At 37.7% G+C, this 26822-nt stretch overlaps 1 protein-coding gene across 1 annotated transcript in view; it reads right to left on the reverse strand.

Annotated features, from left to right (window-relative positions):
• Positions 1-26822, reverse strand: part of LOC145666031 (putative G-protein coupled receptor CG31760) — an 869795-nt gene that overhangs the window by 96985 nt on the left and 745988 nt on the right. The window contains exon 8 of the mRNA XM_081733134.1: positions 23735-23873. Within this exon, the coding sequence (XP_081589260.1) occupies positions 23735-23873 (139 nt within the window). The remainder of the gene's footprint in view (positions 1-23734; positions 23874-26822) is intronic.

A 26822-nucleotide genomic window follows, 5' to 3' on the forward strand; every position in this document is an offset into this window, starting at 1 on the left:
AGGTGTTTTATTTTGGTTACCGATCTGGCATCAGAATAACTTTCCAGAGTGTAACCGAGCTGTCTTGATTATTGTGTGTCAAGAACTGCTTGAAAGTTGTTTGCCAGAGTAAAGCGTCTGTTTTGGCGTCATCGAAACATTACTTGTGTGTTTTGGTTCAGAAACTGGTAACAAGGTACTTTGCCACTTCCATCAACGTATATGTTGATACATTCAATGAGTGTTGTAGTGTACCTAGGACATTTATTCAAATATACATTAACTTGCCATACTGTTCCCATAACTGTTGGTGTTCATATATTAAATTGTAGTTATGCACATATATCGGTGCTCCATGGCGAATTTTTCTAGCGGTCTGCCATGCTGCTCAAGACTACAAATTAACCACTAATCAGATCAGATATTATTCAACCATTCACAACGTGCTTCCACTTGGTTTTATTTTTCCCTATTGTACTCCTGAAATATACTGCAAGTTTTTTCTCAAATTTGATTGAAACTATTCGCTGAGCAAAAGAATACGTTCATTATAAAAATTAATAATGTGTAACAGTTTCGCCAACTACCCACTTGACTTCATCAGACACTATTTTTTTTCTCGAAATGACTAGAATGTAACATATATCGTTCTTCGGCGGGGTGCTTCAATTATCGCTAATACTTTTTGTTTTCGAATATCTTTCTATAAAACAGTGATGCAAACCTGGAACCTTTATAAAATCGCATCTTAAAAGGCAGAAATTCCAATTTTGCTCCTAAATTTCCCGCGCACTATACTAATGACCAGGGCCCGGATTTTGTTGACCTAAAATTTTCTAAAAAGTGACCTATAAAATGACACTAAAATTCCTGTAAAATGACCCTAAAATTCACAAAAGTTGACCTTAAAACTTGTAGTTTTTTATACGTTTATTTCATTAAAACATTGACATTTTAAAAATATCTATTGGATTTTAATTACCATTTGCACTCATTTTCAAAAGTTCAAAAGTTTTGTTTCAGTTAGTTGCAGTCAATTGATCATTTGTGTCTTTGGTTTAAAAAAAGCAATAATATTGAAACTAAACTTTGACCAATTTAGTAAATAGCTAAGCATTTCATATTTGAATTACAGGTATATAGGCCTATATCGAGTTAAGCAAAATATAAACATTTTATAAGCTGTGATACAACAAACTAACTCAGGAACTTTGTAATCGTCAGAAAATTTAGCTCATATTTTATTCAGCATTGTAGTAGATAACTGTAAACATTGTTACGATTTTATTGAAGTAGCAGCCTTAATTATATACGGAGCGGCATCTGATACAAAAACAACATGGTCTTGCTGGACACCTTCAGGCCAAAGTAGGGATATCGATTTATCGAAAAGTCTACATATTGTAAAATGGTTGACAGATTCCAACACTTCACCAGTTAGCAAAAATATTTTGCTAGGTTCGTCGGCTTTCATTGCCCCAATAATAACATTGACTATATAGCGTTCCTTTACATCACTAGTCTGTCTATAGAAACAAAAAATTTTCTGAGTCCGAAGTTCCTCTCTTATTTTTCTTATTGTGTGCTCGTTACACTTTGGCATGTAATTTTTCCTAAGATTTGTTTCATCTGGAATGGAACGACCTGTATGACGCTCCAAGAAATCCCGCAATTTCACATTATTGAATTTCCAAAGAGGAATATTGGAAGATACTAAAACTCCACACAACTCTTTTGAAAACTGAGGATTTGCCTTTACTATTCGAAGCACTCTCCATAAGTAACAACTGCGAACATTTGGTTTCATGTTTGTTTTCAACTGCGCGTAAATGTTTTTCGCTTCTGATATGCTTCTGCACAGTGTATCTTTTCTCTGCTGCCACTTTTACTTCACATACTTTACCGTCAGTACTAAAAGCATCCACACCAAATTCAGAAACAATCTGTCTTAAATGAGAATTTGTAGATGGTTTAGACCTCGGCATTCTACATACTGAAAGCATCAATTCACTCTCAAGTTGAAACTAGGAAGCACACTTAAAGAATAAAAGTTCGCAAGTGTAGATTGTATACATCAGAATAATAGATAAAAACCACGTTTAAAATCTTTGTACGTCTTCTAATCTATTTTTAGTTATTCACGTAGTCATATCCTTTGTGGTATACAACCTACAACCATCTGCTTTGGCCACTTACGAACCCCCAGCCTCGTCAACCAGCTACAGCTTAGTGTTCATTAACTTGTTAGGAATGCAGTTTTTCCAGCCCAATAATCAGGAAGCAGGAAAAAAGATCATTTAACTTCGTGTTTTTAAATCCGTAAACAGTTTTCATTTTAAGGTTTCCTTACGTAGAAGAAAAAGAATAAAAAGACCATAAGTGACCTAAAAGTTACCTTAAAATATTAAAAATTGACCTGAAACTTCAAAACGGCAAAAAGTGACCAAAAGTTGACCCTAAAAAAATATATTTTTAGAACCAAGAGTTGATGAATAATGTTTTTATTTGAACTTGCCTTGTCCTATGCGTAACAGAAAAAAGTTGACTTGTCAACAAGATCCGGGCCGTGCTAATGACAAACTTTTCAAACATTTATAAAATATGAAAACTGAAACTACCATATGAAACTAACTTTTTTAAAAAAGTATTTGAGTGAATTATTCGTAAATTCGAACTTCTAAATTCCTAATAAGTATTTTTTTAAATTAAAAGAGATAACTGAATTCGTTGATGAAAACAAGCACATTTTGCTGTCTGAATTTAGTAGGGAAAAGTCGTCTGGTATCAGACAGCGGGTTGTATCGGACAAAAGCAGTTTTCGTTATTTTCTGCTTAAGGCGGTACATGTCAAGCATATAGTTAGTTCATCGAAATGAACTAGCCTAGCCCACGCCATAGTGGATTTGTCCGATGAATGGTGTATCTCGTGCTTCAAAGTTTTTGTATTTTTGCGAGTAATCAGGTGCACGGAGATAGATTTGTGTACCTGCAACTTGTATATATTATAATTTACAAGTTATATATATTATATATTATAGTTTAGGGTGTATATATTATAATTTAGGCGTATAGTTGCCTTCGTGTTGTTACAAGCCGGTAGCCATTCACAAGTTACAAGTCTTTCGGCTGGTAACGGACAAAAGGGAATCAGGTGGTATCGGACAAAACACTGGTAAGTAAACTTGACGTTTTTTAATGGTTTCTGGCTTTTTCAGAAAACCATGGGAAAAATACGTGGCAATTGCGATGAAGAAAGTATAAAGTTGGTCATGGACAAAATTATTTCCTTAGAATACATTAGGAAATCGTGTCGAAAACTGTCGGAAGGGAAAGAGGTAACAGCTAAACCTCGCTGCTCGGATAACAAAGGCACATTTAGTAGAACGTGACCAAGAAGAAATATTATACAATCATGTAAAGGCTTTGTATAGTTAACTAGTCTAATGCCACTAAGCATACCAGAATTTTTAAAAACTAGTTTACAAACTTGCTGAAAAACTAAACAGTATAATCTGCGGGAAGTCTTTTGATGATTGGATACAGCGCAATATGTGTAAAGACTTGGTCCATGAACAATGTGAAAATTTTGAAGGCAGACTGTTTTATCATTGTGATTTGTGTCAGAATAAAAAAAATAACAACTCTTGATGAGACTAAGCTGTTAAAATCTATTATTTACACTTATTTTAGGCTTATTTCAAAGTGTAATAAAACTCTATTTGGTGTGTAAGAACTCCTGTAAGTAAACAGCTAATATTTGCAATTTGTTCTGTTATTAAATTACCTCAAAAGACCAATTTCTCTATAGTTTTATGTTTGTCCGATTCCACCCTCCACTTTTTAAGAATGCTAATTTGTATTACCTTTGATTTTTTTTTTTACAAAAATATATATTATTAGTTTTTACCTGCCAAATCACCTTTAACACGTTGTGTGTAAGATACCAAGGTATCATTTTGTGCATTAAGTAATTTGATATAGCTATTTTTCAGAATGACAAACTGAAAAAAGCTACGGTGTCGGATACCAGACGACCTTCCCCTATTTCCATGACGTTTTTGAGCCGTAATGTTCTACTGAACGTAATAAAACTAGACAAATTTAATTCTCTTTTTATTCCGGATGAGATGTTTTAGAAATTCGCTATTTCTCGTTAGGTAATTTACTATATTCCATTCATGACTTAAAAAAAAAACAGTTACGTTCCTTGTTCCTTATATATATATAGGGCCGGATCCAGGATTCTCTGAGAGGGTGCACCAATAACTACCAGTACATTTGAATTAAATTTGAGGTTTTAAAATGACTTTAGGCATCTTTGATGTGAATGAGGAATTCCTTTGGAAATGCTAAGTGGGCTCTCGATGAATTCATTTCCTTTAACCTTCAGAAAAACTGTTGATTTTGCAAAAGTTACTGCTAGCTTCTCACTTTGGGTAATGTATATTTACTAGTGCTGTCGAAATCGGTGTTTGAAAAAACCGAAAACCAGTTTTTGAAAAAAGTGAAATTTCATAAAACCGAAATGTCGGTTTTGAAAACCGCATTTGCGGTTTCGGTTTTAAAAACCGCTTTTGCGGTTTCGGTTTTGAAAACCGCTTTTGCGGTTTTGGTTTTGAAAACCGCAAATGTCACAAAAATCTATAGCACTAATATCAAGTAACGACGAGAAAACGGCAAAGAATCTTTCCCTATACCGGCTCACAGTTGCCAAATGGAGGGAAATTTCCCTCGGCGGCGTAGGGAAAAAATGATCAAAATTTGCAGAAGGAAAAGAAGGTATTTTTTCTTAAAATGTCCTAAAGTGTAGGGAAATTCTATACTTTTACAATTGGCAGAATAAAAAAAAAATTGCAATTTCTCAAAGAGGCACGCTATCGTTATTGGGAAATAAAAAGATACAGAATACAATATGATCGGTGTTTCGGTCTAGTATAAACTATTGCAGGTGTCTGGGACTTGCGATAAGAAGCCAGTCGACACATGCAAAACCACAACATTCACATTTATCGGAGTGGCAACAAATCAACAATAAAATTGTGTATTGCGATAGAGATTTTCTTTCTTTCTTTTCTCTTTCTTTATATTAAGAAAGGGAGGTGGTGCCTTTTTGTTAACAAAAGAAAGAGTGGCAGTACTATTTTTAAAAATATGTGGAAAGAGTAATAATAATACAAAAGATGTCAGTCTAAGTGGATGATATTTCAAATTGAATTTCATGAGTTGCATGTGTAGTGATTTTAAATAGGGATATACCTTATTTCTATTGAGCTTAGTGTTGGCTTATTACCCTATTTTAGCGGGTACCACCCGATTTTCAGGTTATATATTCGTCCCCCGCTTAAACATATCTTAATCACGAAAAACCACCCGCTTTTTGGGATTGGAGAAAAATCTAAGAGGACTTAGTTGATAAAGTGTTGGTATGGTATATTCAACGTAAACCACTACACCTTTGACAATCTCAATCGCGATTGAGTTAAATTTGGACTCGCGCTCAGGCTCAGGCTCTGGGCTGTCTGAGCAGTGCGCGTGTGCAGAATCATTTGCTAATAAAAGATCTGCTCTAATGCACAATGGTTTTCCTTGTATAGTTCATGTGTTTTCTATGTGATGTATTGGAGGTTCTATACGAATGAATATTCGTTTGTAGATATTGTAACAAACATACTTGAATTATTAATGCTTTCACAAGCTACAAGAATGCCGAACGACAATTTCAAGTGTAACTTTAAAGACTCTTATAGAAGCGAATTTACGTTTCTTAACCAGGGCAGAACTCAGTTTGAAGCAAAATGTATACTCTGGAAAACTGTTTCGTTTGAAAAGTAGGATGCAGAGAAGCAAATTGGACCTCCCCTGATTTTTATATATTTTGTAAACTAGATCACGAGGAACACGAATCTGAAGGCGTTTTGACATTCCGACCTCAGGAACTCGAGATATTAAAACTTAAAGTTTAATATAGACGCTATATGAAAAAAACACAATATTCTCTATACGAAACATATTATGTCCTGTAAGATATATAAAGGTAACCAAGAAAGTTCTGTCGCTTTTTGTGGAGTTCTGTGTAAAATTGACCCTCATACCGTGAGTTGAATGCGAATGAAGATAAGGCGAAGGTCAGTTGTTGGTGTGGGTATATCCAACATTCTACCTGGTTGTGGCAGTTCAGTTACAACGTAAATGTATTTAAGGACGGAAGCAAAAAGGACACTATGGAACCAAAAGGAATGAATATGGAACCTCCACAGAGCGTCATAGGGGCGTGTATGCTGTACGAGTTCCAACTTGGATCAAACGCCACTGTAGCGGGGCGGAAGATACCTCAGGCCTATGGTGAGGGTGTCGTGATTACGCAGACAGTGCAAGGGTGGTTTAGCAAGTTTAAGAACGGTGACGAAACACTCACGAAAGACGCACCACACGTGCCGGAAGACCAACACATGTACAAAATGAGGATCTTCAGGTAGCAATTGAACCGAACAGACATGTGAGGAACTGGTGCTAACATTCAATGTTAGTCGAGAAACCATTCGCCAGCACCTCCATTAATTTGGGAAGCACTACAAGTTGGGTCTATGTGTCCCAGATGATTTGTTTCCGGGCCAGAAGGCTACGCGTGCAGACACTTGTGATTCTTTGTTGTCTCGTCTGAGGAAGAAGCCATTTCTGGACAGGATGTTGACATGTGATAAGAACTGGGTCCTGTACGAAGCTCCACGGCGCCGTCATCATTGGTTAAAATTCCATGAACCGGTTCCAAAACAGCTGAAATCAGTAATGCAGCAGAAATTCCTCCTGTGTGTTTGGTGGACTGCTCACGACATCGTGCATCGGGAACTGCTACCGGGTGGTCAGAGAAGAACATCAATGCAACTGTCTACTGTCAGCAGTTGAGCCGTGTTCAAGAAAAACTCAAAACCCTGGAGCCAACACTTCTCAATCGCTAAGGGGTTCCCCATTACGGGACAACGCTATGCCCCACATAGCTAGAATGAGCCGGGACACCATTCTACACCTTGGATGGGAAACATTATTGCATTCGCCATACTGTCCGGACATTATACCGTCCGGTTATCACCTGTTCCTTTCCTTGGACACTCACTTTAGAGGACTCCAGTTCAACTCCGTAGTAGAGGTGCTAAATGCACTTGATACCTTCTTCGCTTCACGGCAAACCAAGTTCTACCGCGAAGGAATCCATGCCCATCCCGAACGTTGGCAGAAGGTCATTGATACTGATGGGTACAATTTTTGATCTTCCAGGTACGTCTTAGGTGACATATCGATGCTCTAAGTGATAGGTCAAAAAGCGACAGAACTTTCTTCGTTACTTTTATACATATTACATAAAACTACTGTATAAGTTCTAGTATTTCGAGATCGGGAAATCGGAATGTCAAAATTCGTTCAGATAATTGCTAATTTTGGTCCAGTTTACAAAATATATAAAAATCAAATAGTGTCCTTTTTGCTTCCTGGTTACTTTATGTTCGAATATCTCGAGTTCTGAAATTCGGAATGTCAAAATTCCTTCAGATTCGTGTTTCTCGTGGTTTAGTTTACAAAATATATAAAAATCAGTTGGGATCTAGTTTGCTTCCGTTTTCACTTGATGTTCGAATATCTCGAGTTCCGAAATTCGGAATGTCAAAATTCCTTCAGATACGTGTTCCTTGTGGTCTACTTTACAAAATATATAAAAATCAGGTGGGGTCCAGTTTGCTTCCATCGTCAATTTATGTTCGAATATCTCGAGTTCTGACATTCGAAATGTCAAAATTCCTTCAGATTCGTGTTCCTGGTGGTCTAATTTACAACATATATGAAAATCAGGTGGGGTCCAGTTTGCTTCCCTGCAGCCGAAAAGAACACTGAAAGTGTCGTCAAAGAAATAACTAAAAAAAAAAGCTAAGGAAAAAGCTAATTTAGCTGTGACTTGTACAACCATCGAACTATCCCTTTCGCACTGTGCTGCACATATTACCATAATAGTCTTGGAGCAAATAAAAAAAGTTAAAACACACATATACATCAATACATTTGTCTCGATCGATAGATGCTTTCACAATTGTTAAAAGGTGTAATTAAAAACAGCAAACATTGTTTCTGCTTTGAAAAGGACAATCCTTATAAAACCGCAAACACGGTCTCGGGCGGCTTTCGCTTTCGAAAAGAGCTTTTGCGGTTTCAGTTTTGAAAACCGCTTTTGCGGTTTCGGTTTTGAAAACCGCATTTGCGGTTTTCGGTTTTCAGAAAATCGGTTTTCTCAAAAACCGAAAACCGCAAATGTCACAAAAATTCAACAGCACTAATATTTACCTAAAGGTGCACGAAGGAGGGAGGTGCACGTGAATCTTTGAACCCCCTAAATCCGGCCCTGTATATACGTATATATATATATATATATATATATATATATATATATATATATATATATATATATAAGTTCTTACATAAATCACTTGCACACTAACATGCACTGATTTCACGTTTAACCCGTAAGTGCTCGCGTGGGGGTCTCCTGGACCCCCAGCAAGTTTCCTTAGTGATTTTCTTGAAAATGGAGTCGGTTATACTGCTGCCACTTACAGTATCTTCCTAAGAAACATGAATATTTTGCCTTTTATTAATCACTGAGTCGAAAAGAAAGGTTATAAGGAATGTCTCTAGCAATTCTCACCGCAATATTTTAATTAACAACTAAAAAAACAACAAAAAATATGGGGTCTGTGGCACCTCCACGCGAGTACTTACGTTACAAAAAATGGCGCGACTACTTACGGGTTAATCTAGCGTCATTAGCTTACTTGCTTATAGAGAGTTTTGATGGCGTCGGTGAAATAAGTATACTAAAAATCCCATATGTGCTGTCAATTTTGATGAAAATTCCCTTTTAAATTATTCATTGTAGCTTTGGAAAATTGAAGATTACTAATAAAACTTCAACTGACCAAAGCAGAATATACAGATGGTGATCAGAAAAATGGAAACACCTGAACGAAATTGCAACTTACCACATTAATATGGTGTCGGGCCACCTTTCGCCTTCAGAACAGCCTTGATGCGACGTGGGATGGAGGCATAGAGGTCGTGAATGGTAGCAAGTGGAATTTTACACCCTTCCTCGTCCAGGGCATCGTCCAGTTCTTTGAGAGAGGATGGAGGTGGAAATCGTCGCCGGAGTCGTGTTTACAAGACGGACCACAGATGTTCAATTATGTTGAGATCTGGGAACGGGCCAGGGGAGGTGTTGAACTTCATTCCGATGTTCTTCAAACTACGCTGCAACAACGCCAGCTGTGTGAATGAGTGCATTATCATCCTGGAAGATGGCCTCATTATCCGGGAACAACATCCGGACCATAGGATGCAAGTGGTCTCCTAAAATTGCAACATAATCGTTGGGAGTGATTCGTCCGCTAAGTGTGACCACAGTACCCAATGAAAAACATGATATGGCAACCCACAGCATCACCGAACCGCCGCCATGTTTCACAGTTGGGCGGAGAAACTGCATATCATAAGCATCTTTGGGCGTTCTCCACACATAAACACGGCCCGTGGTTGGGAATAGGGTGAAGGATGACTCATCCGACCATATTACACGTTTCCAGTCCTCAACGGTCCAAGTTGCATGGTCGCGGCACCATTTTTGGCGTGCGAAAGCGTTATGGTCCCTGATGAGCGGTTTGGACCGTGCAACACGACACCGTAAGTTCATGTCACGTAATTCGCAGCGGATTGTGATTGTCGAAACAGGGTGGGCGAGGTGCTGATTGAATTCGTCCGTCACTTCCTCCGCAGTGGCACGACGGTTCTGCGTGACAATGCGCTTTAACACTCGGCGTGACCTGTCACTCATGATTTTGTTCCGCCCACTGTTCCGCTTCCCCGATGTGGTTTTCCCGTGTGTTGTGTAGGCCGTCATCACCTTCGACACTGTCCCACGCGACACACCTAACACAGTAGCCACTGCCGTCACACTCACTCCACATAACCGCGCACCAACAATTTTCCCTCTTTGAAAATCTGAGAGGTCTCCCATTATACACTACCTCCGTTTGCTGCAGCCACTGGACACTGCTGTTCCACTGCGCCTGACGTAGTATGGAGACCGACCTAACACACCACCACCAGTGGTCCAGCGCTGCGGGCGCCACGACACCACTGCCAACCCATACATCTGACGTGTTGCCAACTACAGGTGCTTCCATTTTCTGATCACCATCTGTATATTTTTAGATTATATATTCTGTTTTGGTCAGTTGGAGTTTTATTAGTAAAATTCCCTGTATCTCTATTTTGAAAAAGGCATTTATTCCGAAGTTAGACGTCCGCTTTCGCCACGTTTTTCCGCTGTTATCTCCTTTCCACACTTTCTGCAAATTCTTATTAGGTTCATTAATCCGTGCTCTTCACAAACTTTTAATAAATTTTTCTCGTTATGAACGTATTGCTTCACAAATGTTAAAACTGTTAGTTTATTTCCCTTGTACATTCGCCATGTTGATAACATAAATGCTCGTTTCTTTTCCACAATGCAACTATTCGGTTACCTTGCGCCAAGTAGTTCCCTCCGCTCGCCGTATAGTCCCATGTTTATAACCGCTTATATATAACAAATAAACAGATTTTTCGACACTCTTATATATTATTAAGCACATAAACGATCAAATTATCCATATATTTCCTGTAAATTTTAAAAATTTTGCTTGAAACGGACGCCCAACTTTGGAACTTAACCCTTTAAAAAAATTAATGTTACAAATTGAGATTTTTCCCCATGGGTTGGCATCACTGCTTTGAAAGTATTATTGTTCATATCTACTTTCTCTACTACAATGACACTACATGTTATTTTGGGTGTTAACTTTACAGAAACAACAACAAAAGGGTTCACTCGAGCAGATGGTTGTACCAAATAGAAAATTTATAGGCAAAATACGATGTGAAACATTTTTCGTGAAGGAATGAGAGTGTGAATATAAGTAATTTGTGCACAGCATATTGAAATTAATTTTGAATGGTAGTGAAAGTATTGTATGTGTATTTAACTATTTACTGAAGCGAAGGTGGCAGAATACAAGAATGCAAACTGGGTAGAAATAGACTATGGGAATTTCCGGTTCGTACGTTAGTAATAGACGTTTGCGATTTATGTAAGACAGCTCTAACCTAACTTGAAAATGTAAGAAATATGTCAAAATTGGTAAAACCGTTTGCTCAAGTAATGCCCAACAGAATGCTATTAACCAAAAACGAATGTTATTTGGATCAATAATATTTGATCCATATTGGATCTATATGATTCTTCATACAGACAATATACAGTAAAGATACATATTAGAACATATGTACGGAGAATGGATCACTAAAACAGAAGAATTTGTTGTGTGCCAAGAAATAAACATAGATAAAGCGGCACATTCAATTTTCTATCCGACTGTCCCTTATGGTTAATTTCATCTTCAATGAAAAATCTTCTATCTTTACCGGTAAATTATCTGCAACTACCATGAATGTCATTAATCGTGTATAGTTTACTTTTCCCCCACGAAGCACACCAAGAGTCTTAAGAGCATCTTTTACTTTGTTATCTACGAGTTGGTTGCTCCTCTTCTGGAGAAGCAAACTTTTAAACTTCACGAAACTGATAGTCCCACTTCTGTCTTCATCTTCAGATTCAAACACTGCAAGGATTTCATCAGCTGTCAGGTGCTGAAATTTGGCAAACCATACGTCTTTTAACTGATCAATAGGCATTTTTTCTACTGTACTCTTCAGTTTCCTTTCCAGATAGTGTAGTTCTGCTTCTGGAAATACAATAGCACTCGCTATACGATTGATATTACTTAAATAGCTACCAAGTAGCATTTTGTCCATGTTTCTTCTTCTTCAACCACTAACGTGGTTATTAATTTCATGGTCGCAGCACTCACGCAAACTTGACTATTGCACTAGTTTTATTTTAAAGATTGAAAATGAAAAATGAAATCTTTGAGTTTTACGTCCCACAGTTATGCCGGTTAGGCTAAAGGAGACGGTGATGATGAGTAATGAATGAAATGGTGGAATGAAGAAAGTGGGAGGAAACGGGAGAACCCCGAGAAAACCCACGCACACGGGTCTTTTAAAGATTGAGTTTGTATTAAATTATGTACTACTAAATAACGTTCATTAGTCACAGAACAAACTACAACCAAAATGGCGCGGAAGTATGCCCGAATCTCTCTGAATCAAGCGATACAAAGTAATCAAAAGTATTCGCTATGCTGACACGGTTAAAATTAGGTTAAAATACAGTTACATGGCCACATATTTTTTCAACTTTTTGTGTTTGAAATTTAGATTTTGATGAACTGCGTTCAATGTTACCACTTTTAAAACCTGGAACCGAGCGCTTCTACGTCACATTAGTGGTCAAAAATAAAAAAATGGGACTATTTGGGCAATGCGGACAAGTGACAGACTGGTACAAAATGAATGTCATTCGATTTGTATTCACACGTATATGACTGATAGATATTTCATTTCCCCGACAATTCTAGTTTGATCCCGAAAATTAACGAAAATCTTAAATTTTCGAGGTCAAAATAGAATTGTCGGGGAAATGGAATATCAATCAGTCATATACGTATGAATACAAATCGAATGACATCCATTTGGTCCTAGTTGGTGACTGATCCACATTGTTCAAAATCCCGGATTTTCGTTAATTTTCGAGCAAATGAAATATCAATTATTTATGTACGTGTGAATACGAATCGAATGACACTTATTTCGTCCCAGTCGGTCACCGGTCCACATTGCTCAAATGTTCCCACTTTTTGATTCCTAATTTGACCTTGAAGCGCTCAGTTCCAGAAATCAAAAGTGGTGCCATTGGACACAGCTAATCGAAATCTAAATTTTAAGGCCAAAAAGGTTGAGAAATACGAGGCCACGGTAACTCCCTTTTAACCTGTTGACACCAGGTACGTCTACAAATTATAAAATAGTAGTATAAAGTAAAATAGATCCAAAAAGAAGTATTAAATGACATGATTGCACTACATTGAAGATCGAAACATGCGGTTGAGATGTGGAGTCATCTTGTCCCGAACTCTCTTGTCTATCTTTGATTCATGAAATGTTTAAATATGAAGTTACTGAATATTGTGCTTCAACTGTCTCTTATTTCATTACATAGTTCTCAGAATACTATGATTACACAAGAAGTTTAAGGTATAGATTTACTGTACGAATTCACATATTTGTAAAATAGTACAGAACCCATTTGTAAAAATATATTAATGTATCCGTGTATGAATTATCTAAATATGCTGTGTTCTTACCTATGAGATGCATATCTATGTAAATATATCTTAATAAAAGTGTAACCTGTTAAGATCGGGTTCGTCCATAAGGGAGCTAGAAACACAATATACAAAATGAAGTGAACTAAAATATCTGAAGTCAGTATACTATCTCAAGATGAGCAACTATAGAAGGTGCCCGAGAGTTAACGAATCCACATAATTGTGAAATTTACTTACTAATATGTTACGTTACTATAAAACGCAAATATGCAACCTATGAAAACATATAGAGATATTACCTATAAAGTCTTTAGTAACGTACGAATACATAATTCAACACATAAGGTAAGTGTTTTTGTGCCATGTGCAGTGTTTTTCAGTATTTTCGTTCCTGCATTACACCAATATTCGCTGACGCTTCTGCTCCCCACGGACGCATCTCATCCTTACGACTCTCCCCCCTGCTGCGATTTTGTTCTGACTTGGTTAGATAGGAATCGTGATTTTTAGCGGCCCTCTAGCACGAGTTGATTAGAATTTGTTGCATACTAGTTCTTATTGTGTACATACACTGATGCCCTCCTAAGTTGAATCTGTACAGAGGAAAGCAAGTCCACACCCCAAAAAATATTGTTTAAGATACAGAGAGTCCATTTACTGAAAAAGAAGTATAAATGCAATGAATTTAAGTATGGATCCGTACAATAAATCTACACCAATTTTATCTCACTTTAACTAAACAGTTATCACTTGTAGTTATATCTCGCGTGCTGGAAACCTGGGTTCGATTTTCAGTAGAAGTAATGGTGGTTCATATGTTCGACTATAATTATAAATTTTCCTTGGTTCATTATCTTGTCTCCAGCACATTCACAGCACACTAACCTTTTGTAGAAATAAAGGAAGTGCAATGGTACTTTATTTGACTTTCCCTATTTTGCGTGACTTGCGTAATGCAGTGGAGGATTCACAGGAAAGATCAACGAATTTTTTCATTTGAAAATAATAACAATAAAAAACTTAACACCGCCCTTATCGATGGTCAAATGGTTAGCGTTTAAATGTTTTGTGCACGTGGTCCCGGGTTTGATTTCCGATGGAAGATTAACATTTGAATGCATTACGGTGGTTCAGATTCATTGTAAGCTGTAAGTCCAAGTTGCATAGAGCCTCGGTACTGAAAACGAAAGCTAAACTTAAAAAAACGTATAAAGCAGGTTTAGGTAGGTATGAATATTATAGATCTAAATTTTGTTTTTCTTTTAAAAAAATCCACCTATCGCCTTGCAACTCTATAAATAGTTTTATTCAAATAATCTTCTTACCAAGTACTATTATTGAATATTATATCAACAATTTTACTTTTCTTCAGTTTAGTTAAAATTTGGCTTAAACTGAGACTGTATTAAGAAATTTAGGCCATCTTAAGGAAGCCGCGAAGATTACCTAATATGTCACCCTAGAATGTACTCACTGTTTGTTAATCCAATCTCGTGACAAATTTGAATTGACATGACAATATTTGGTACTGAGAGAGGGTTACTGTTATGGGTTCGAAATGAACACTAGCAGCTTCTATACAACGTCCATGGCGCAGAACTGCATACCAAACTACGGCTGTTAGTGTATCTGGCGAAATAGCAGCACATGGCTATGACTTTTTTCATATATCTCATCGATTGTTGTTGGGTTTTATCGATACACTTCATTCCTGACGGTTCTCCAGAGGTAGAAGTCCAGACTAGAGATTTAGGTGAGTACTCAACAGGATCTCCTCAATCAATCCATCGTCCAGGTAGAGTTTTATCGAGGTATAACCTGGCATCTCGATGGTAGTGAGATGAGCACCGTCTTGTTGAATTAAAAAAGAGAAAAGGATATCAAGACACGCCTTACCTAACATTTACGGTATCCTCGAATAACAGCCCAATCACATCACGCAATGAAAGACTATATCACACAGCAATTCTTGGTACATTCACTGCCCTGTCCACATGAGAGTGAGGATTTTCAGGAGCACAGTAGACACAATTGTGGCGGTTTACAGTACTGTTAAGTTTGAATTGCGCCTCGTCAGTCCACACAACGTTCTTGCAAATTTCGCATCTTCGCCAACCATTTGTTCAAACCATTTATAATACTTCATCCTTCAATCTGGGTTTTCCTCATTCATCGCGTGTAATAGTCTTAGAATGTACACTTTCCACTTTGCCCTATTCAGAATGTGTCTTACACTCGATCGGCCCACCCTACTTTTGCGCTCTCTCTAATTGACTGACTGTTGCCGTGATCGTCTGGTATGTTGCAACATCGCAGCACTGGATACATTACTTGCAGCTGTTCATGGTCGGCCTGATCTTTTTTGTGCACATCTTTAACTCTTTCGTCGACTTCGAATTTATCGCGAATGCTGTAATTGTTAGATGTGTAGGTGGTGATATTCCAAATTCTGTCTGTCAATGGCGTTTTACTGTATTAATGTTCTCGTGCTTTCAGTATCATTTCAGTTTTAGGCTTGCGTTCAACAAACCATAAGCGAATCTCTGCCATTGATGCCAGTCAACTGTCTTCTGCTGCACTGGCAAATACGACTGGCTCGTTTCACCGCCAATCACTCATGCACGCGTGACATAAATTGCCAGCTCCGCCTTCCACGGCAAATTTAATACCTTACACTACACTATGCGCTAACAAAATTTATAGTGAGCTAGAAATGTTTCTCTAAAGTGAGTAAAACTAAAAGTCACTACGAAAAATATTTTCATCATGACCAGCGATGTTATGCTTATTAGCATACCATTGCCTGCTAAAAAGAAAGGTGTACTGGACATGTTATATATAAATCAAAAAGAAAATAATGGACTTTTTTCTAAACATATTGGAATGATGAAGTTCAAAACTGTCAAAAAGCATTACATGATTTTTATTATGATTACTTCTTCCTAATACTTATTTGAGTACTCAATCTGCGGTATGGTACTTTTGTTTAAAATTACAATACTATTAATATTGTACAATTCTGCTAAAGCAGGCAGAAGGTGGAGCAATTACACATGGGAATAGATTTTCCTCCTCAACCAGTTTTATTATAAAACTTCATGTTATAAGATAGTATAATACAATTTCACTATATAAGTAAAAATCCACTAATAATTAGGGTAAGTATGCATCCCGAGGGAAAAATCCTCACAAAGTTCCGCTGCAAGCTGAGTGAGGTGGAGTACGATTCTCAGAGTTCTGCTGCGAACAAAGAAAGGTCGAAGTCCCGCAAAGCTCCACTGTAAACAAGCGGGAAAGGAAACAACAAAGCTCCACTGTAAACAAGCGGGAAAGGAAACAACAAAGCTCCACTGTAAACAAGCGGGAAAGGAAACAACAAAGCTCCATTACTAGATTGGTGGTTTGTGGCCAGGAATCTCTCAAACCTCCACTGCAAACTAAGAGAAGGATTAAGTTCCCAACAGAACTGCGCTGCAAACTAAGTGGACAAAGGGCAGCAAACTTCCACTGGAAGTTAAGAGGCATGGGTTAGGATAAGATTCTCTCAGAGCACCACTGCAAACTAGGAGAGGGAACTTGACCAGCTGAAGACTGACTGATGCCCGTAGCGGTAACCCTCCGAATTTTATAGCTACTCCTCGGTTGCGGTGGCGTTGGTTTTCCTCTATTATCACATGATCCAGTGCCGTAGGTTGGAGCAGGCTGACGGTGGCTGCTGAAGTTATTCTAACCAGCCTATTGGGACACTCACAATTGGACACGAATTGCACAACCTGAAGATCTGCGGTCGAGGTTCAATTTCAAAACCTCTTATCATCGCCAAAGACTCTTTAGCGCAACGAATCCTGAGACTTTAAGAATATAGAGCACCTGTAATCAGTTCTGGAGCTCAACATGCGGAACAGATATCCCTCTTTATACGCGCTAACAGAGCTGAGTGCTATGATATATGGCGAATGACATAAATCTCTACAAACATTTATTACTTCTAACTCCATTCTACGACAAGTCAGAGCTATTCTGTAGGCTAACAGTGGTCCCATTCCGTATTAAACAGGTAAGTGGCATTTACTTCAGTTATTTCAATTTTATTGATAACCATCTGTATATGATAACTATACATATAAAGTATACATTAGTGGAGACGAAACGATACTTCTATTGAAAACAACATTCGTATCATAGATTCTATGTATGTACACAGCATATTAATCTTAATGCCTCTGTATCCTACTAATGTATGTTAGCAGTAAGGGCATCCTACACCTACCATCGCTTAGAAGGTTCTCCGACATCACGAACGTAGTTCTCACCGAGGAACGTTTATTCTGAAACTTCGAGTGAGGCGTACAATACGACTATGACAGGTCAAACTATTCAACAAAATTGTCACGTGGATTGTGACGTGTTTGTGGGAGATCGAAACTTACACCACAGTAGATATTCTTCCTTAGTGCGCCAACGATGCATGGAAAGGTATTGGATAGTTCGGCCCTCTCTGACAAAACGGTAACTTTACTATGATCACAGCTACCATAGTTCCTATGTTAGTGCAGAGCACTACGAGATCGACTATTAAAAACGAACATGTTTCCCGGTATTTCTCTTCAACAATTACTCCCTCGACTTGGTTCTCGCAAAGAATATCTTCAATGGTTTCAGGGGAGTCTTCATGGTGAGGCGAGTAAAATGCGCTGATGTTCAGCTATAAGAAATGTTTCTGTCTTAGACACAATAACGTCAGTTTACGTATCCGTAGATGTGCAAGTGACTGAGGAATTCGAGCATGTGTTCGTACACTCTACACAGGACTCGCTTTCAACAATCGATAGTTTAAGTGTTCTGGAATTATTGTAAGGGAGCAATGAGTTTGAAACCCACTCGCCTCTTGTCTTTAGTAAGCACAGTATAACTATTATTACATTCGCGATGTTATCAATTCTATTCTCCGAACTTATCTCGATACATTTATGGAACGTCATTTTTCAGCAACACAACGCACGTTCTCATACATCCAAGGTACCCCGTAATGTTGTAGTCTGTATATTCTTTCTGCCTTGGCCTCCTATATCTCCATATCTACATTATCGAGCCCTTGGCGGACACGATGCTACAATGTCTGAACGTCAGCAAGGTTCCGACAATGACCACACAGCAACATCAAAATTTACTGCAAGAATGAGTACCATACCAGAAATACATTCAACATCTTTGCAATCAGTTAAAGTTGCAATCAGTTGCAATCAGTTGCCCAAACAACTTCTTTGAGGTTGCTTGCGTTGTTTGTTTTATATAGTTTAGTACTGTGTTTTGTTAAGACTCTTCATAAAATTTGGTATCATTGCCATTGAACAAAAATAATAATAAAAATAAATATTGTAACCTTTAACGAATGTTTCTTATTAATATCCCAGTTTATTTAACAGATAGATTAATATATATAATCATCTTTAGAAAACTGTTTGTGGTGGTGCAGTGCAAGTTGCCAAATACTACTTTTACAAGAACACTTTCTTTTTTTATAAAAGGACAAAACTCTTATGAGGGGTAATAAAATGTCCGATAAATTATCTATAAATGGCTACGAGGAATAAAATCCTGTTGGCGACGAAGAGGAACATAGCTAACAAACGAGCAACAGATGGCAGCACTTTTACTCACGTAAAGGTTATCAGAAAATTCATACACTCAGAAAGCTATTTTCGTGTATGCTTTCATGAAATTTAATACGTCTTTCGTTACTTCGTATTAAATTTCCTGTAATCGTAGTGAGAGAATTGAGCCACCTGCTTGTAAGGCTTCGCTCATTTTGTTGTTTTCTGTATAAACATATTCCAGTTGGAAATTGTACAATTGAACAATTTCATTGGTAATTGGTAAGTACCGTACATGACAAATAAGTTTATAATAACAATATATATATATATATATATATATATATATATATATATATATATATATATATATATCACGGCTTGATTATCACATTACACGAGTACATGAAATGGATATGCTAACGGAATTAAAAAAGCAACCTCTAGAAATTCTGTGCCAAAATAGATAACTTCACTATATTGCTACATTGAAACACTATTTGTCTTTTAAAATTAACTATTGCCACTTAAATGGGCGTAGCATCTGTATTCCATACATATTGAAGCATTAAAGAGCGACAAATAAGTTGAGGACAAATAATAATATGAAACAAACAATGCAATAATAGATATGAAAAAAGCTTGCAGTATAAACTGGCATAGGCGAAAGGAAAATATAATTAAGTGGCAGGCGCCACTCATACCACATACCCAGCGTGCACCTGTCGGGTTCGTTTAGAAGGAAGTAGTTACCAGAAGTCGGTGTCCAACACTTGCCACAACTTCTCTTGTGAGCTAATGATATCTATATAACCATAGTACACCAAATGTTTGAGTAAGTCATGCAAATGTTGCTGTAGTTTCTGACGAAACGCTTCATAATGAGAGGGTTCAAGGCTCATCCCATAGGCACTCGCATAAACTAGAAAACATGTTCTCCACCAGAATATTGACATATAGACAAAGTTAGGTTGACTGCCACGGGGGTAAAGTGGTTTCCTTAGCTTGGGGCCACGCCGCGAAATTTTAAAATTACCATTATTTCTGTGATTTTTGTTTACTTCTATATTGTAAACACATACCATAAAAAATCCACGGGCTACGATCACTTTGCAACTTTCTGAGGCCAAACGAATATTTCAATCCATATTATCAAGTACGAGGTGAGGTACTTATAAAGACCTCAATTCCTGAAGCAGTTGTTGTAGTGAAACCTGAAAACAGGTCTCGTGGCCTACACAAGATATGTATGTGAGACCAGATTTCATGTCTCATGGCAGTCAACCTTTAAAGACATATGATAAAACCTTTGAGATCAATTTATTATCAACCCCTGAGACCAATCTACAATCGTCTGGCGTAGAGAAATTAGTAAGGTGTGTCACTCGCGGCAGTGTAGCAGGTGGTATGGTCAGATAAAATGAAGTCCAAGGAGACCAATCGTAAAACATTCGGACACTATGTCCTTTGGGCACACAAAATAAGGGAAAAAAGTTGACCACACTTGGCACTTCTTCAATAATTCTTGAGTCTTCAAGTTCACGAAGCACTGGCAAATATGAATATCGTGTACGCCGTTTAAGCCTGGGGTCTACCAATGATGGATGATGTTTAATTGAAATATAAAAGGTTAAGCTTTGCTCATATACCAAAATTTACAACTTATACAAAGTTTCACTATTATATACTAGATATTTACTATATAGATGGAAGGGCGTGTGCACGCTTCTTTGCTCGACGAAAGGACCAATTTTTTTTTTTAACTAGGAGAATGACCAGAAAAAAATATGTACGTTTGAAATAATAGTATGGACGTAGCTGTAATATCAGGCAAGCACATTGATAACTTGGGCAAACACATTGGTAAGAACTACATCCAGTGAAATTGATTTATTATAGGTAGAACGGGACTGGGATCGAATCATAGAACAGTATGTAAGTAGCTAATTTCGAAAAAGTACATGTAGATGGCAGGGGAAGCTTGTTTGATACATATCGTTGCATTGGAACGTTGAACGAGAGAGAGAGAGAGAGAGAGAGGAGAGAGAGAGAGAGAAAGAGAGAGAGAGAATCGTTGTACTGCTCCTATTTCCACGCACCCTTCTTTATTCACCTAGTTGTTTAACACCCACAATTCAGTACCATCTGTGTTAAAAAATTGTAACATGGAACCTGTGTTAATCGCAACACCCCACCTATGGTGTTGAAATAACACGCAAAGGTGGTAGATACCCTGGGACAACTGGCCTGTGCTAAAATGATGTTCAATTAATAAAACCCTTTTCTTTCCTGTGTATCAGCAGAAAGCTCGTTTTATCTGAAGAGTGAACTCACCCTTAGCAAATTGCTGGATATTAAATGCCTTCTCATGTAATGTTGTCAGTTTATTACAGACATAGCCCAACCGACATAAACGTTGGACGTAAAACTCAAAGATTTCATTTCATTTCATTTATTACAGACAATAACAGTATTGGGTGGTGGTGGCGGGAGTTTTAACTTTGGACTTCCCTGTAGGTAGTCAGGTGAGGAATATTATTCTTTTGTGTGAAGTTTGTCTGAATGCACTCTTGACATATGCTCATTTTGTTTTCGATACATGCTGTATTAGCAATAATAAAGGAGACAAGATTAATATTGGTTATAATCGGAGAAAGGGAGGGGGAATTTGCAAAATATAATTGGAAAGTAAGTTGTACTGAAAGGTATTACAGTTGTGACAATGATGATACAATAATGAATTGAAAATTTGCAATTTAAACGGTCTTTTCAGTACCGAGGCCATATAAGATGTAGACCCGCAGCTTAATGTGAGATCTGAACTTCAGGAATTATCCCGACGATCAAACGCGAATTGTACGCTGTATGGTGACGAGTAGTGCCCTCAAACGGGTCGGGTCGGGTTGTCGGGTCGGGTCGGGTCAGTCAGGTCAGCTCGGGTCCGGTTATTCGGGTTGGGTCAATCGGGTCAGTTCACTTTGGTTAACTGAGTTTAGGTTGAGCTTAAACTCGGCTGGAGTCGAAAGCTGTTGTTTTTCACTAGCTGCCTAATTAAAAATAACAATTTTCAATTGATTTTATAGAAGCCATAAATCTATTTTGAACACTTGCAATATGTGTTTTTATGGTAAATGCTTATCTTTGTACTCGTGTGTACTTTAATTTTTAAATGTGGAAGACTGATTTTACCAATCGACTGTAATATTAATATCTACGCCAATATGGAGTCGGGATTTAGAACAAAACTAGAAGTTGTTTAAGCAAGGCCAAAAGAAAGATTGGATATGGACGACCAAGCCCAAGCACGGCCGCAGTAGCTCAGTGGTAGAGAATTCATCTCTAGTGCATGGTGTCCATGGTTCGATCCCAGCTTGTGCTAAGTAGGCTTTGTGGTGGAGAAACGCCGTGTAGTGGGTTTTCTCGATGTTCTGTTTCCTCCCACTTTCTTCATTCCACCACTGCATTCATTTCTCATGGTCACCATATCCCTTAGCCTCGGTGCAGAATCGAGGGACTTTAAACTGAATATTTCATTTTATTTCACCAAGCCCAAGAACATCGATACAAGAATAAGATAAAGATTGGATATGCAAGACGAAGTGCATAGTAATCTTGGTCTTGGCCTTGTTTTAGTGATCAGGAAGTAGCGATGAGCATATTTTCTTGCTTTCCGTATACTATGAAAGACCATAATCAAAATCATACTTGGTCTTCGTTTGTACCGATGAGGCAAGCATTCTTGGCTCTTGTATAGCATGAAAGACCACCAAGGCTACGAAATGCAGGACCAAGACTTGACTGTGCAAAACAAAGAATAAGACGCAGTATTGATGACCAAGACCCAGGATGCGAATTGTTTGAATTTCATTTGTTGGGCTGAAAGTGATGAAATAAAATTAGTACTTTATAATTAATTATCATACTGTATTTTTAAATTTTAAATTACAAACTTCATATCTTCTTACTTGCAACTATATATACTGTAAAATACGTTTTAATTACGCGAAAGAAAAATCAAAGTGGCGCGGGTCCCGGAATCATAAGAACCTATTTTGGAATGAAAGATGAAGGGTTGAAAAAATTCACAGGTGTTCTCCCGTTTCCTCAACCCTTATCATTGTAGTTAAACGATTTCCTTTTGTCTCCGCCAAGAGACTCTTGCTACTGCCTTCCGAGAAGACCCTCTGCCGTCCGAGCAGGTGAGAACACTGAAATGAATAAAAATTTCGTCACATAGAAATAAAGCAAGAAAAAAATAAATTTCTCCTACGTCGGGCACTGGTATCAGTTACAAAAAGAAATAACCAAACCTCAAAACTACCAAATATTCATTAAGGTGCATATACAAATCCCCCGCTTGATCTAGTTAGTGGTTAATATGTAAGACTTCGGTACACGTGGTCCGGGTTTAATTCCCAATGGGAGTGCATTTTGGCGTTCACCAAGTGTCGTGACCTAGTGGTCTCAAACGGGTCTGGTTGACGCGACCCGACCCGTGACTCGAACCGACGGGTCGGATTACGGATCGGGTCAGGTCGGGTCAACTCGGGTCGGCTTGTCGCATCGGGTCAGTCGGATCAGCTCGGGTCGGGTCGGGTCAATCGGGTCAGCTCGTGTCGGGTTGTCGGGTCGGGTCTATCGGGTTAACTCGGGTCATCGGGTCGTGTCAGTCAATTCGGGTCATGGGTCGGGTCGGGTTGATCTTCAATCCGACCCGTTGAGAGCACTAGAGACTAGGGATCTAATATACTGTGATGATATAGCTTAATTCCCGATGAAGAACAAAATTGATTGAGTTGTATGGCAAAGTTATAAAGTACGTATACTAATAATATACACACATGTAGTACTTACATTGATACATTGAGGAAGACAGATAGGAGAAATTCATTGTAAATGGCCATCGAGATAAATCTACTCTCGTTGAATTCCGACGGAGCTTTTCTAACGACAATACACAGTCGGATACCCCATACCAGGAACAACACCTCCACTAAAAATAGAAGAGAAAAACTATAAGTTGCTGAAGAAAGTAATAAAACAATACATCTTAATACGATCTTTAATAAAAGCAGTAAAAGTTTGCAATGTTTACTAGAATGTTATACAACCCTGCTTAAGAGTTGTGGAAAGTTGGTTGTATAAAGACAAAGGACACGATGAGTATTCTTTATATAACAAATGCAAACGTCCAACAAGGAGAAGGCAGACTTTGGTAAATGAACTTCGGGACCATTTTTGCGAGGCGGTAGTGCACGTTTAAGAGTTGATATTACAAACTTGGAGAGCACCATAGCCAAAAATAGCAGAGAAAAGCCTTTTAAAGTTTTCTACTCACCACATAAATCGTACGACGCACAAATCTATCAAGTGACGGCGTGACAGTGTGAGAAAAATCTGCGACTCATGTTCAAAAGTCCTGCGTTTGACTCCCGTTCGAGTCAATCTTTTCTTGCTTTAACCAATAAGGTACCCATTTGTAACTATAACTAAAATGTTAATTCACCATATGCTTATAGTGAATAAAACAAATCACTTGTAGAAATTTTCAAATCACTTGTAAAATCTTTCAATTTTCCATTTTACTACCAACAAAATTTAATCTATTCCGTAAATATTGTTGTTACCGTGGTCGTTGTGCAATAAATGTTCTTGACGCTTCGTGTCTACATCTGTTGACAGTATGCGAATTACAAGGGGAATTGGGGGGGGGAATTACTTTGATTATAGCAAGATCCAGTATCAGCAAAGAGGCTTTCCCCCTCAACTCCTTTGTAACTAGGACACTGTTGAGAGATATAGATACGAACCTCAAGAACATTTATTACACAAATTTTGAAAATTTCTATTGTTTTATTCATTATAAACAAATAGTGAATTAATATTTTACTTATAGTTACAAATGGCTACTTTATTAGTTGAAGCAAAAAAAAATGTTTCACTCGAAACGGAATCGAACCCGAGACGATTTGCACATGAGTTGCAGATTTTCCTCACTCTGCCAACCTCACTCGATAGATATGCGGGTCGTACGATATATGTAGCGAGTAGAAAAGTTTAAGAAGGTTTTTCTCCGTTATTTTTGCCATTGCGCTCTCCCAGTTTGTAATATTAACTCTTTAAATGTGCATTATCACCTCGCAAAAAATGGCCCCGAAGTTCATTTACCAAAGTCTTCCTTCTCCTTGTAAGTGCATCAAGCTAATTTCTAGTAGTAAAAATCACGCTAACAGATGTCGTTATGTGCGCTATCACTTACCTATCTGACGCTAATAGATGTCGCTACAGATGGGATTGTTTTGATGTCCTTGAATAACTATAAAAATATATTATGTATTCAGCAGTGGTTAGTGGATAAAGTCAGAATAATAAATAAATATATTAATTAAATGTATAGAACTAGAGATTTTAATTAAGGAATATTTTAAACTACGCTGTACAGCGGGACGGAGGCTTGGGCACAATAGTAACTTTTTATTCAAACGAAAATATACATTCTTTTACCATTTTTATGAAATCTCCGTATTATGAATTGGGTATTATTACTAAGATAGAGACAATAATGAGCGTTGTGGAACAACAAATATTTAATATTGTTATTTGAAACACTGGATATCCTTCAATATCGATTTCTCGCCTCTAGTTATAAAAATATATAGAGACACAGTAAAATAAACCACAACAGAGTCTTTTCAAGTTAATGATCCACGATTATACCCTTTAGGCCAGTGGAGCTCCATTGTAACTAAGCGGATAACGTACGCGTCTTTGGCTTGGGAGATCCGCGTTCGATTCTCGGCGGGAGTACATGTGGTACGGATTCCACGTTAATCAGTGGGTCTACGTGTCATATAGCCTCGCTGCTGAACGGAACGTTAAACTCAAAATCAACCTTTAGGCCAGTGGTTCTCAACCTAAATTCTATCACGACACCCAATTTATCACATGCTTTTGCCAGCGACCTTCTTATGATTTCTAGTTTGTAATAAGCTTAAGCTGGATTGTTAATGTACCCATTGCGGAGATCTCACGATATCCATCTATTTTTTATAATAGTAGACTCTATTTCTTGTATGCTCAGTGGTAGAGCGTTCACCTCTGGTGCTTGGGGTCCCGGGTTCGATCCCAGCTCCCGCCAAGTGAACTTTGTGGTGGACAAACACCGTGCTCGTGGGTTTTCTCGGGGTTCTCCCGTTTCCTCCCACTTTCTTCATTCCACCATTTCACTCATCTCTCATAATCACCGTCTCCTTTAGCCTAACCGGCATAACCGTGGGACGTAAAACTCAAAGATTTCATTTCATTTTTCTATTTCTTGTATATAGTGGATATAGTAACTTCCCTAAAACCGAATGGATAAAAATCAAATTTAGTAAGTTCATTCATTTACAAATATCGAATCCGATCCGTCATACTGTTCCAAAATGGAGGCCATTTGAAAATTTTAAAACTCCATAATTAACTCCCTTAATTTTGGGTCATATGATAAAAAAATATAGTCATTTCCTAATTTTGGTTTTAAAAACTTGGACAGTTGTTAATAAAGGTTATTGTGTATTTTAAATGACTTGATAATGTGCGTCACAAAGATTGAACCGGACATGGCCGCATTAGTGAAATCACACTATGCTCAGGTTTATCATTAGCTTTCAATTTTAATTGTATTTCAACATGCAGCTTGATTGAATTTATATTTTTCTGGTTTTTCAATATGCAGTTCACATCAGTTTTATAACGTACCTCTTTCATTTAAATTGATTTTTAAATAATGCACCTATTGAAAATTAGACCTGTTTTTTGTTGTTCTTAAAGAATGTATAAAAATAAAAATATGCCTATCAGAACGAAACTCAAAATATTATTTAAAAATATTTTCTGATATTAGATTCTAGTTATATTTTTATATTCCGCCTATCTTCACGACATGCATGAAGCCCTTGGG

The sequence above is a fragment of the Thermobia domestica genome, chromosome 1 (assembly GCF_964235325.1).
Source record: "Thermobia domestica chromosome 1, izTheDome1.hap1.1, whole genome shotgun sequence".
Classification (NCBI taxonomy): domain Eukaryota; kingdom Metazoa; phylum Arthropoda; class Insecta; order Zygentoma; family Lepismatidae; genus Thermobia; species Thermobia domestica.